The sequence below is a fragment of the Telmatherina bonti genome (genome assembly GCF_933228915.1).
Source record: "Telmatherina bonti genome assembly, chromosome: 11".
NCBI classification, from domain to species: Eukaryota; Metazoa; Chordata; class Actinopteri; order Atheriniformes; family Telmatherinidae; genus Telmatherina; species Telmatherina bonti.
Window position 1 is genome coordinate 16,349,389 of NC_136629.1, and position 12,829 is coordinate 16,362,217.

Here is a 12,829-nt window from a genome sequence, read left to right on the forward strand (position 1 = left end):
AACAATTAGTTTGCATACATGATAATACAGGACAAAAACATTTGACAGAATTTGTTTCACCTTGTTTTTTTTTTTCTCCGAAACACCAAACTGACACATATCAGCAGAATCCTGCATAATTTCTATATTTCATGATAATTATACTGTACAGTTTTAAAAAAAGAAGTAAACCAGAGCTTTTAACAACTTTGTGAGGTTGGCCTCTCTCATCGCTGATGGATGTTTACACCTCCCACTGCCTCTGTCAGGAACAAAACATCTCCACAGACCAATCACATCCCATATGTCACATGCTTAACCTGCTGCCCTCTGGCAGATGCTGCAGGTGCATCAAAGCTACAACAAACAGACCTAAAAACACTTTCTTCTCTGATGCAGTCATGTTTCTGATTTCAGACGTGCTCTCCCTCTTTTCACTTAATCTGTCCAATATTTACTTTTATTGATACAGTTGGATGTCCTACAGTTACATGTGTTTTGTTAATTTGCAATTTTAACAGCTGAATTTGTTTAATAACATAAATGATTACAGTTTTTTAACATGTATGTTAATTTCGGTCGCTGGTGGCATCATCTGGTATAAAGGTTTGAGGAGCGGCTATCATGTTGTCATTGTACACAATGACAATGAAGGTATTCATCTATTCATTCCTTCACTGTAAAAATTTAGCAAAACAGAAAAATGGCTTAAATGCCTTGACCCACCAAACTGTATTGTAGGTGAGCACGCTGAAAGCTGTTAAACTGCTTTGCAGAATCTCCTCATTTGGAAAAACAGCGGACCACCTGACATTATTACTGAAACTCTGTAAATTAATCTGTGCAGCCCCCACTGAAAGTAAAATAGGAAACATCTTTTGGAAGTGTAAGGATGAGGTACAAAAACTTGGGTTCAATTGTAGCAAGTTACAGTAAAAAGCTAAAAAAAAAAAAAAAGTACTGAAATAAAAATGGAAATTCTACTGATTTACAGAAAGTTTTATAATATTTCCAGTATCTGATACAGTTAGGGTAGATATATAGATAAAATTTGATTAGGTATTTAAGAATAAATATAAAATGATGTTGAGTGAATATTTTACAGTTTTTGCCTCCAGGATGCTGCGTCATGTTCCAGGTGAGTTTGGCTTTGCACACAGCATCACACTTTAGCAGGAACATCACCACACCGGACATTCTAACATGCAAACCATAGCTGATTCAGATAAGACAAGCAAAAGGATGTTATCAGAGGAAGAACAGATGAGAAAGACAAATGGACAGAGCAAGAGATCAGACAAGAGTCAACATCAGACTGACTTTTACTTGCTGGACAGAGCTCAGAGTTCAGAATGCAAGATGGATGCCAAATAATCTATTGTTTGGGGATGAGACCAAGCGGCAACCTCTGGTTGTTAAAAGTGAAGCCTATGCGGAAGTGCATAAAACTGCAGTTCCCCCTTCATCCACTAGGGGCTCCAAAACAGAGCAAATCCCCATAGACTCCCATGTTAAAAAGGCCAACTTCACAGCAGAAATAAACATGTTTACAGCCTGGTTCAAAAATCCATTTTCAGTTTATAGGTCAGGTTTACCTTCATGACAACTGTTGGGGGGAGTGAATTTTTTCTAACTCGCCCGTTTAAAAGTAATTTAATCTCGAAGTTCTGCATATTTAGGGGCGTGTCCTTTTGATTGACCGGTACCAATCTCCGGCTTCAAGTCAGAAGAACGTAGAACAACTGCGGTTTTTAGCTGATTAACAACGTGACTTAGCTTTAGCTCACTTACCTCCGTTAGCTGGGTAGCTCCTGTTATCTCTGGGTTAGCTTGCATAACTTTTAGCTACAGAAAGCTCGGAGTTCGCTCGATGTCAATCATCCACCATGACACTCACGGCTGCAGTCTCAGCTCCACCTCTTTGCCTAGGTGCTTCTTAAATTTATTTGCTGGAGGACTTGTGAGTGACCAAACAGCCATCCAGACTCAGATATAAAGATTTTATTTCCAGTCTTTCATAGACTGATGCTGAAATGGGTCATTTAATGTGTTCTCCTGCATTTGTGATTATGACAGATTATTGAGTGGAGCTTTTTAATGAGCACAAAGGAGTATGAACAAACATCTGGTAGTTATTAGAGGTCAGGGGAGAGCTGTTACTGTTCAAAACCAGGAGGAGGCCATGCAGAAATGCCAGGACGGGAGTAAGTTGGGACAGTCAAAGCAGTGAGAGCGGAGGGTTAGCTGGCTGGAAGGAGCACAAGGAACAGGCTGAAATAATGAGGCCACAATGACAAATGAGCCCTGGGAGGTAGGGAGCAGAGAGGGAAATAGGGGGACAGCAGAAGAGGAGAAACAGTTTTGAGGAAAAAGCGAGCTTGTGATGCTGTTGGCCCAAGCTGCCTGAAAAGTTTCACCGGCCTACATGAAGTTGATGACTGGCTGCATGACTCAATCACAAGACACTCGCAAGCTCCTCAGAGGATTCCTCCAACAATGGTGTGACTGAGCGCTGCCCCTCTGCAGACTCCAACCAGTTGCCTGAAGACAACACCTACACTGCCCTGGTTTCACGTAGTGCACTTTGAAAGCCATGTCCTACAAAAAAGTTCCTGTTTAAAAGGAATATGTGCCCTTTTTTTTTTAGAAAGTCTAAAGTCCGGGACAAAATAATCTGTGGATGGAGTGCTGCATGAGACTGAACTGCTCAACCTCCCAGAATAGCTCTGAATCACACAGGGCTTCTCTGGTGGGTGTATCAGGGGTGGGCAGGAGTGGGGAATATATGGAGCAGGGGGACGTCTTTGCGGAGTCATCCAGCAGGAATAATCTACTCCCAACTGGCAAAAAGACCAAGGTGATAATGGTTCGTTGTAAGCGGATGGAAATTGGGCCTACTCTAAATGGGTCCCATTTGCCAAGCATTCTTACAAATGTATTCTTAAATCCTATTTAGGAACTTTATATGGTGATTATGACTCACAAAAATCTTCATAGGTTAATAGAAATATTACAGATCATGTTCCAACATGATCACTTTCACTGGGGAAAATTTAAGTATTATTTTATTAATCTTTTTCATTCAGCAACAAGCTGCAGACCAGACAAATATAGTCCCGTTTCCGGTCGTCCTTCAAATACCACTGAAATAGACTGCATACCTGAGCATTAAAGCACGTTCACCAAATCCACTCCCTCTCTCACAAGCAATGCCCATAGACTGTATATAAGAGATGGACGGAGCCTCCGTGGCGTCACCCGTAGGTTTCTAAAGAGCTGAATTAAAGCTCATTGGGCGGTTCTTATCGTCACCATCTTTGCAACGTCACGTGTGTTGTCTCTCCCAGAACATACAAAAATGGGCAAAGAAGTAGCACTGAGAGGGGGGCTGTAAACATCATGGTGGATGACTGACACACTGTCAATCTAAAGGACACACCCCTAAACAAGCCAAATTTTGAGATGAAATTACTGAACAAATTAGTTAGAAAAAAATTCACCCCCCTCACAGTTGTCATGAAGGTACCCTTACCTATTAAACCTAAAATGGATTTTTGTACCAGGCTGTAAACATGTTTATTTCTGCGTGAAGTTTGCCTTTTTAACATGAGAGTCTATGGGGATTTGCTGTTTTGGAGCCCCTAGTGGATGAGGGGTAAACTGCAATTGTGGGCACTTTGGTATAGGCTTCACTTTTAACTGCCGGAGGTTACCTCTTGGTAATGCCATAAATGCCTATGTCAACTGCAACTCCCAGATTCACCTGCTTGATGTGGTTTTCCATCCATTTATTGTCCATAGTGCTTATTCCAATGCAGGGTTGAAATGGGGGGCTGGTGTCTGTCCCAGTGGCTTCTAGGCGAGAGACAGTGTACAGTCTGGACACGTCGTCAGTCCATCTCAGGGTCAACACAGAAAGGTAAACAACCACCCACATTCACATTCATTCACAGGGAATGGAGTAAAGTGACTGATGTCTTTAGATGGTGGGGGGAAGCCGGAGAGAAACCCCACAGGGATTTAAGGTAAATTAAAAGTCAGCCTTTTAATTTACCTTAAAAAAAAAATTTACCTTTAAAAAAGAACAAAAAAAAAAAAACATCATAATGACTACTTTTATTCAGAGATGGAAGTTACGCCCTGACCTCTTGATTAATAGCATCTCTGACCAACCTGCAAACTCAAAGAGGTCCAAAGAGATTATGACTTAAGAAATTTGAAGGAAAGACTGGACTGTAGGCCAACATTGATACCAGCAAAAGTAGATGAAGCAAACCCTTGTATAGCATCATGCACGAAGCTGAGGACCTACCAGTCTGTCGGTGAGTTCCATCTACAAATGTTTCGATCTACTTTAGCAACAGCAAGAAGATTCACACAGTGTGAACCAACTAAATGGACAAACCGTCAACCCTTTTCAAGACTTCCTACAAAGAAATTCTCCAAAACATTCGTGTTCACACAACTTGGAGACTGTTTTCTGCAACACCATCTGTACTTTCTGTTTCATACTGCACCTCCATCTCTACATACGGTTCTATCCATCCATCTATCATTTCAGCTGCCCATCCATCCCTTTGGCCCTTCACTCCATTAAAGGTCTTGTTAAAATTGCTGACTGATTTGTTCCACGGTCTCCAAAGGCCTTGTTCCATCCAGGCCTGAAATCAATATTCCTAATGGAGGCTGAACAGGATAAGACACATCCATCCTCACCGCTGCCCCCGCTAGCTTTCTGACTCATGGAGGGGATGGACGGCATGCAGAAGTCACCACAGCTGACTCATCCTCGTTTTCAACCCTGCAACCTTTAGAAATCTTTAAGGCGAGCCCGAGGGACTGCTGTTGTTCCAACTCTTTAGTGGCAGTCGCTTACAGCTCTGTTGCAGTCCGGGTGCTCATGATTCATCGATGCCTTTATGGACATGTAGGGACAACAGGCAATGGGAAAGATTTGTGGAGCTCCTACACATAAAAAATGCTGCAAAACAAACATCTAATGTTTCTTCTCTTTAGGAAGACGTGACCTCTGAACTTTACAGTTTCAAACATAATGAGGGAAAGAAGAAATCTGTGTTTTCTCATGTGTAGCAAATCCTTACAAGGATTTGTGTGGATTTGGAGTTTGCAGCAGATGCTGGTTAATTTTTCCACCTCTGAAGTAATCCATTTGGAGTACCCCCAACTCCTACACAAGGCTTCTGTGCACGAAGGGAATGGTCTCAGCAATTACTGTGGGTTGCAGACTTAACATCCTCCGTGCTTAAGGCAGCCTTTACCCGACTGATGGGATTCAGTGCGGGCTTTCACAGGGTTGCTTCCAAATGCATTTCCTCTGAAGCAGGAGCTTCAAAAGCACAGCACAATTCAGGATGACTCAATGGAAGCAGAACCCAGTTTCCCGACACAAAGTGTGCCTGTGTGTGTAGGTATGAGCTGGAGGATATCTTACAAATCCTCTTAGTCTGCACATCTCTTCTTTGACTAAACAAATCAATGCCAAATACTTTCTCTGCTGTTTTGCGCTTCTTCTCTGTTCTTGATGATCCGCCATCTCCCCAATCTGTGATTGTGAGAGTCATTATTTCAGTTAGAGCAGCCTTGTGTATTTTCCTGCACTGTTTCCAGCTCTGATTGTCAGACTAACTACTGGCATCTTGTCAATAAAAACACTCCCTATTTTCTCACGGGTTGGATTAACTTTTCTTTTTTTTTTTCCCATATAGTTTACTATTGAGAATTGGCACCTCCCAAAAGCCCCAGCTGGTCCCTCGCACATCCATTAATAATGCACCGAAAGCCCAAATGCCAAGTGCCAGAAATCGTAATGTTCTGTTTGAGAAGCCAATGGATCAGGCAACTGTCAGATCTCCCAGGATTTGGGAAAAACAGCGTGCCCACGCAGTGAACCAATTACTTTCCTGGTTGTTATACAGTGAGGAAGACAAAGAGAAAATGAAGCAGAGTTCTCATCAGTCCTATCTCATTACCTGCCCGGTGGAGACACTGTCTCAAGCAGCAGCTAAATTAAGCATGCAGTTAATGTGATGCTTACTGGTACAATACATAATAATGCAGTCATATGCAGAGACAGTAGAAAGAACTAACTTCTCCTTCATGCCTAACTTTTATTGATCAACATATTTTACAGAAAATAATCTTCAAAGCAGTTGTGGTCTTGATTAGCATGAAACCAATTAAAACCCAATTTTTAGTCGGTGTTTGACTAGAAATGTGCACAATCCTGGAGTCTAAATTAGAATTTGATGGCAGAACCTGTTAGTCTGGCACTCGTCTGGCAATTATACCATTTAAATATCACCACAGTTGTTGTTCTTCAGATTCTCACACACTACCCAGCATATCTCGGTCATGTATGAGTGACAGCAACATGCTCAAAATGTGTCGTTCTCTCCTGCATCCCTCGTTGATGCCTCATTTCTGATACAAATTTGACGTGTTCTATACGTGTTTTACAAAGACCAGACACAAGCAGACCACCACCACCACCACCACCAAATCTAGCATCGCTAAAACAGAGAGTATTTGCAAAAATGACAAAACACTGGGGTTCATTTGGATGTTGTTGCATCCTCAATAAAATATTCTGATGTCAAACTCATGCAGATGCAGATCTGCCTCTTTATTAACTACATTTTTATCTGCTTGCACCCTCTTTTTCCTGCAGAAATGCCTTAATTCAACAAGTTTTTGGAAACATTCCTCAGAGGTTTTGCTCCATACTGACATGAGGCATCATCCCTGATGAGAATCTCCCGTTCCACCACATCCCAAAGCTGCTCTGTTGGACGGAGATCTGGTGACTGTGAAGACTGTTGGAGGACAGTGAACTCATCGGCATGTTGGAGAAAGCAGCTGGAGATGATGTGAACTTTGTGACATGGTGCAACATCCTGCTGGAAGTTTCCATCAGGCTGCGGCTGTGGTATGTAAATCATGTCATGTTGGTACTAAGTGACCCAAAGTGGGCCAAAAAATGTCCCTCACACCATTATACCTCCAGCAGCCTCCAGCAGCAAGAAGCATTTATACAATGTAGGGTGGTTTCATGTGTTTATGATGTTTCCAGCAAATTCTGTCTCTACCATCAGCATGTGGAGCTGAAATGGAGACTCATCAGACAAAGCAACGTTTTTTCCATCTGCTATTGTCCAGTTCTGGTTACTGCGTGGATTGCAACCTCAGTTTCCTGTTTTTAGTTGACAGGAGTGCATCTTCTGCTGCTGAAGACCATCTGCTTCATAGATGGATGTGTTGTGTGTTCAGAATGATTAACCATTTCTTTTAAAGAAGCGAAACTGAACTTTAGCAGATTCAGTGAGGTGTCCTGTAACGATGATTAATTCAGTCTTTGAGCCGTCTCCAGCTAGTGAAAGTCAGTCTGATATTGATTCTTATCTTATCTCTTTCTGTCTTCCTCACTCTTTTTTTCCCTTCACCTTGTCTAACAATGTCCTCTTGACTTTCTTTGCCGAATCAGCCATGAAGTGCTGGAGTTTGATGCGGTGTGTAAAGGGAAATGAAGCTGTAATGACATGCTACTAGCTGAAAGACAAAGTTGCAAAGTCCAGTTTCTCAGCCTCAAGACAATACTGGCAAGCAACAGCTCCAAAAGTTTACCTAATAAATATCACTTTGCATCTCTGACCCATTTGATAGCAAAGTTTTGATGTAAAAAAAAAAAAAAGTCTCATAGTGCTACTTTAACAATCAGACTGGCAGGTGTATCTAATGCAATTGAGTGGGGAGTGTATATTTCCTCCATGAAGATCCCAGTTCACCCCAGTCACACATATCAAATCCATAATTCAGAATTAAAAAGACCACCATTCACATAGGCAATGTTCCTGCACCCAGTTATATTGATGAAAGAAAATGGACAACTTGGGTGGTACGACTCTCTAAAGTCCATATCAAGGATCACAGAAAATACCACATTTTGGAAAATACTTGAAACAACCAACCCGTCATCCTTTCATGGGGTCTGATTCTCCAGTCTGTGTCTTCATGCTGATGTATTTGTGTACACGCATGGCACATCATTTCCTCTGTCCAGTTACGCTATTTGATCATGAAAAATGCTGTGTAGCATCTACTGGTGTTTCATCACCACGAACTGTGAAATGTTCGTTCTCATTGTGACTGTTAGCTTACTTGTTTGGATGACATTGTTTTTCTTTCGTGTTTCACATCACTCTTGTTCCGTCTTAGCTGCCTTTTCTTTTCTGCTGCCCACTCAGCTCACCTGCCTTCCTGCTGCAATCTCCTTCAATCCAGCCGACGCTCACCATCACCTCAGATTCTCCAGAGTAGTTAGCAAGCTAGTAAACTTTTAATTTCTGTCTTTGTACACTTTCTCATTCAGCTAATCAAAGTAAATTTGCCTAATTTCTAATAACTGATTGCTCATGGTTCATACGATAGTCATAAAAAATATCTCTCACTGATGGAAAATCATCTGCTCTAGAGGTTTTCCATGTTCAAGTCTCCTGTTTTGCAGCTACCGAGATCATGACTTTTTACTAAAGCCGATTAATGGTTGTCATTTTCAATATTATAAACAACTGAGAAAAGAGAATGTGTAACATGTGGCAAGAAAAGCTTTTCATTGTTAGAAAACAGAAGAACTGGATGAAAGAGCATGCAAGTCTATCTCTGTAGCCATCTGTACGACTCATACAACCCCGACAAAAGTCATCTGAACCCCATTCAGTGCAACACGTCTTCATATATGGGTTAAGCAACACTTTAAAGTTTCTAAACAATTCTTACTCTTAGTCTTGGACAAGGGAATGAGTTTTTCTGAGCTAGACCGGTCCTTCTCTGAGTTTCTCACAAGCACAGAGGAGGTGTGAAACTTTTAATTCCCACATAGCTGCAATGATATAGTGTGTTTGTCACTAATGGGCACTCAAAATAGTGCTGGATGCAGAGGATGTGCGGGAGAGTGGAACAGCCCAGCACATGGAAAACTAGAACACAGAAGGTCCTGGCAGCCAGATACTCCTGCTGGGAAGTGTAAAAAAATAAATAAATAATAATACTGATCAACGACTCATTAAAATGCCTTCAGTTTGCTCATGTGGAGGAGCTTCTCTAGCAGGCGAAAGTATACAGTAATTTGAACTTACATCATTCAGAGCTCAGCGAGGGAACGAGCCCAGGACACGACTTTGTCCTGGTTCATCTACACACCCGCTGCACGCAATCAATTCATCATGGAAGGTGCGACTGGCAAAACATCCTGGCAGCGATTGCTCAGGGAAGATATGCACATGCACAATTAATATTCAGCCAATTACAGAGGAGTAAAGTGCTTTTTGTGTAACACACCGTGAATGTCGTGCCAGCGCACACCCCCCCCCCCCTTCAACCCTCTCTTTGTTACATTTAGAAATGTGTTCTGCCTAAAAATTTGTGTTTAGTAATGACAGCCTCCTCCATTCACCCACATATCAGACTCGAGGGGAGACTAAGGTCATTTCAAACCACGGTAATTATCAAATGTGCGCTTCATGAGCCCAGACTCTAAATTAATAGCTTCCAATATCTCCAGTGTAAACAGTTTCTTAACCTAATAGGTACTGATTTCAGGAGGGAAAAATCAGTTTTCAGCCTTAATTAAGCAAAACTTTTTTTTTTTTTTTTTTATATCACTTAGTGCTAAATGTGTGTGTGCACCACCAGGAATATTCACAAACAGTACATCTATTTAAAGGCTGCAGCAGATTTTGAGAGGAAGCATGCACTTGTCTTTGGGGAATCTCTTTAGGCTGAGCGTACAAAATGCACAGGCAGGCAAAGCAGGCGATCGACACAGGCGACAGCAGACCACACTGAAAGTGTAAAAACAGGATAGTCACCAGAGATTTACTAAAAAAACATGTTCAATTTCCTGTAGGATCTCAAGCTCTCTAAAGACGTTTCGGACCTCATCTCTCTCTATGCACTGCTGTTTGTTCATGTACTTCATGGCGTACATCTTCTCGGTGTCCCTCTTTTGCACAATGCATACCTGCAGCAGGAAAAAGAGACGGGTTGGAGAAAAATGGGGAAGAAGAAGGGAAAGAAACGGGGGGGTGGAGAAAAAAATGAAACATGTCAGAAAAAGTAAGCATATTGAAGAGATTTGTACAGAGAAAAACAATGCTTCAACTGAGACATAAGGCGAACACAGATCTAATTGCGATGGCGTTTAAGCCGGATTTCAGATCCACAGAGGCGGCCACGCAGCTATGCAAATAGAATATGTTTTGAAAACAGCCCACAGCATCCTTCAGCTGTTGATTAATACGACAGCAGGGTTGGATACCCTACAATCGCGCTTAAAATGCTGATGCGCTGAGCAGCTCTAATACAGAAAGTCGTGTAGCCCACGCCGCCTCCAAGCAAATGCCCTCGTTAATTATTCAAAACCAGTTTTGGGGTTTTGGACAGGAGGCATCTGGCAAAGGTCAGGGCCGGGACAACTCCAGACAGGTGAGAGCTATTATAATACTTCAGTCCAACAGACTGAGGGACCGATCTTTAAGGCTCAATATGTGGGGTCACTTATTCTGCTTTTTTGACTGAAGTGTTTTTACAGTTCAATCAGGAAACTATGTAAAACAATGTGTACAGAAATTGGTTCTATTTTTTTTTATATAATAATATGCATCTCATTTATATGAAAGAGAAAAATAAGAAAGAAATCGGCATCATCAGATGCAATAAGCTGCCGTCCAGTTTTAGTCCTGCTGATGTTTTGTGCATGACTGAAATTAAAGGTGGAACTCCTGTGCAGCTCATATGAGCACAGCTGGGTGAATTCAAAGAATTATTATTATAACTATTTTTACCACTTTTTGGATCCTCTCATTTTACCTTCCTCGATTTGTTGAGAAGCATTTGAAATAGGAAGCTGTTGATCAGTAAAAATCATAAAAACGGTCCTAAAGGAAGATGATTTAATTTTATATATTCAGAGAAGCCTTAAAAGGCAAGTCACCTTCTGTGCCGACAGATTTAAACCCATTAACATTATCCCGAAGTTGATTAGTAGCTCTAGCCAAGAATATTGTTGCAGAGTTGTTTTTTTTTCCAAACAAAACTTGCAAAAAATACATTTACACACTATAAATGGAAGATTACTCTAGGAGTGTTCAAATTCAGTCCTTCAGGGCTGCTGTCTTCCAGGTTTTTAATATATCTCTGTCCCAACACACGAGCCTGACATTAAATGGATCCATCAGCCTATGAAGTTCTGGACTATGACTGATTAACTTGAGTCAGGTGTGTTGAAGCAGGGATGCATGAAAAACCTGCAGGATTGTGGCCCTCAAGAAACAGAGCTGAACATCCCTGCTCTAATCTATGTTTTTTTATTATTATTATTAGAAATCCTAAAACGACTAATTGTTTGAAAGAAAGCCTAAGAAAGTAATCCAATTGTCTCAATGAACTACACTAATTAATTTATCTCCATGGTATTCATTTTTTAATTTACCTTACCAAAGAAAACCACACTTTTTGCCAAATCTAGCATATTTTGCTCTTTAGCTTCTCCAGATTTCAGTTTTTTTTTCCTGGGTTTTTGTCAATCTGCCGGCAATCAATGATTTAAATTTCTCTTTAGCCCCTGGGGACCATAACCAGGGTAATATGACAACGTACAATCATCTGCCACTTTAGTGGATACGCAAGTTTAAAAGCTTGTTAGAATAAATATCTATTCAGCCAATCACATGGGAGACACTTCAAGCATTTATTTATAAAGACATGGTCAAGACAACTTGTTGACATTTAACCTGTTAGTACAAGACATCTCACTCAGACTGTCTTCCAAGTATCAACACATGTTAAAAAATCACAGGTTACGGTAATGAAGTCTCATGCGTCTCCATTTCAGCACCCCATTCAGATGGTAGGATCCGACTTTGCTGGAAAACAACATGAAATCATCGAGCCTTGTATAAACAAGTCAGGCTGTTGGCGGTGTAATGCTGTGGGAGATATTTTCTTGCCACACTTTGGGCCACTTAGTACCAGCATGGCTTGGTTTACCCACACTACCACAGCCTATCTGAGTGTTGTTGCTGACCATGTTTTACCCCTTTATGACCACAGTGTAGCATCTTCTGATGGAAACTTCCAGCAGGATGATGCACCGTGTCACAAAGCTCACATCATCTCCAGCTGCTTTATTCAACATGACGATGAGTTCACAGGGAATTTCCATCACCTTGTTGAATCTATAACACCAAACATTAGTTCAGTTCTGCAGAAAAAAGGGTTCAAGCTGGTCCAAGCAAGGTGGGCCTGTAGCTGTTGAGTCTATGTTTAAAGTTTTTAAACATAGACTCATAGTTTTTAGTCCTAAAAAGTTTTAAATGTTAGGAAGTCATCCGAGTGCTGCAAGATGCCACTTAATCTTTATATACCTCCTTTTATGTAATGATTCCAAACAAAAGCTTGAGATGTATAAAAAGTTCTCTTTTGTAAAAGCATTAAGTGACATCGACCTTTCATACTGCTGGTAAAAAGCTTCAGTGGATCAGAAGGAAACAAAGAGTGATTTACATTACATTGATGAAAATTATCCTGGGAGATTTTTCTTCTGTCAGGATGGTGAAAAGGACTAAAACACATGTTCCCTGTTTAACATGCCTCAAACTCACATGCAGCATTTGACCACCTTTTAAGACAAAAAATAAAATAGTAAAAAAGAATTTCTTATCAACACTTTTCTTGTATCCTCCCGCAGGTTTCATTACAGTGTGACGGCCGTTTCATTCAGCTCTGAAAGGCTGCGAAGTTCACCAGTCATTTCCTCATTTGCTCAGTCTTTCAT

General features: G+C 41.1%; 1 protein-coding gene across 1 annotated transcript in view; it reads right to left on the reverse strand.

Annotated features, from left to right (window-relative positions):
• Positions 1-12,829, reverse strand: part of stk32c (serine/threonine kinase 32C) — a 123,814-nt gene that overhangs the window by 26,055 nt on the left and 84,930 nt on the right. Inside the window, exon 3 of the mRNA XM_079248937.1 lies at positions 9,864-10,015. Coding sequence (XP_079105063.1) covers positions 9,864-10,015 — 152 coding nt within the window. The remainder of the gene's footprint in view (positions 1-9,863; positions 10,016-12,829) is intronic.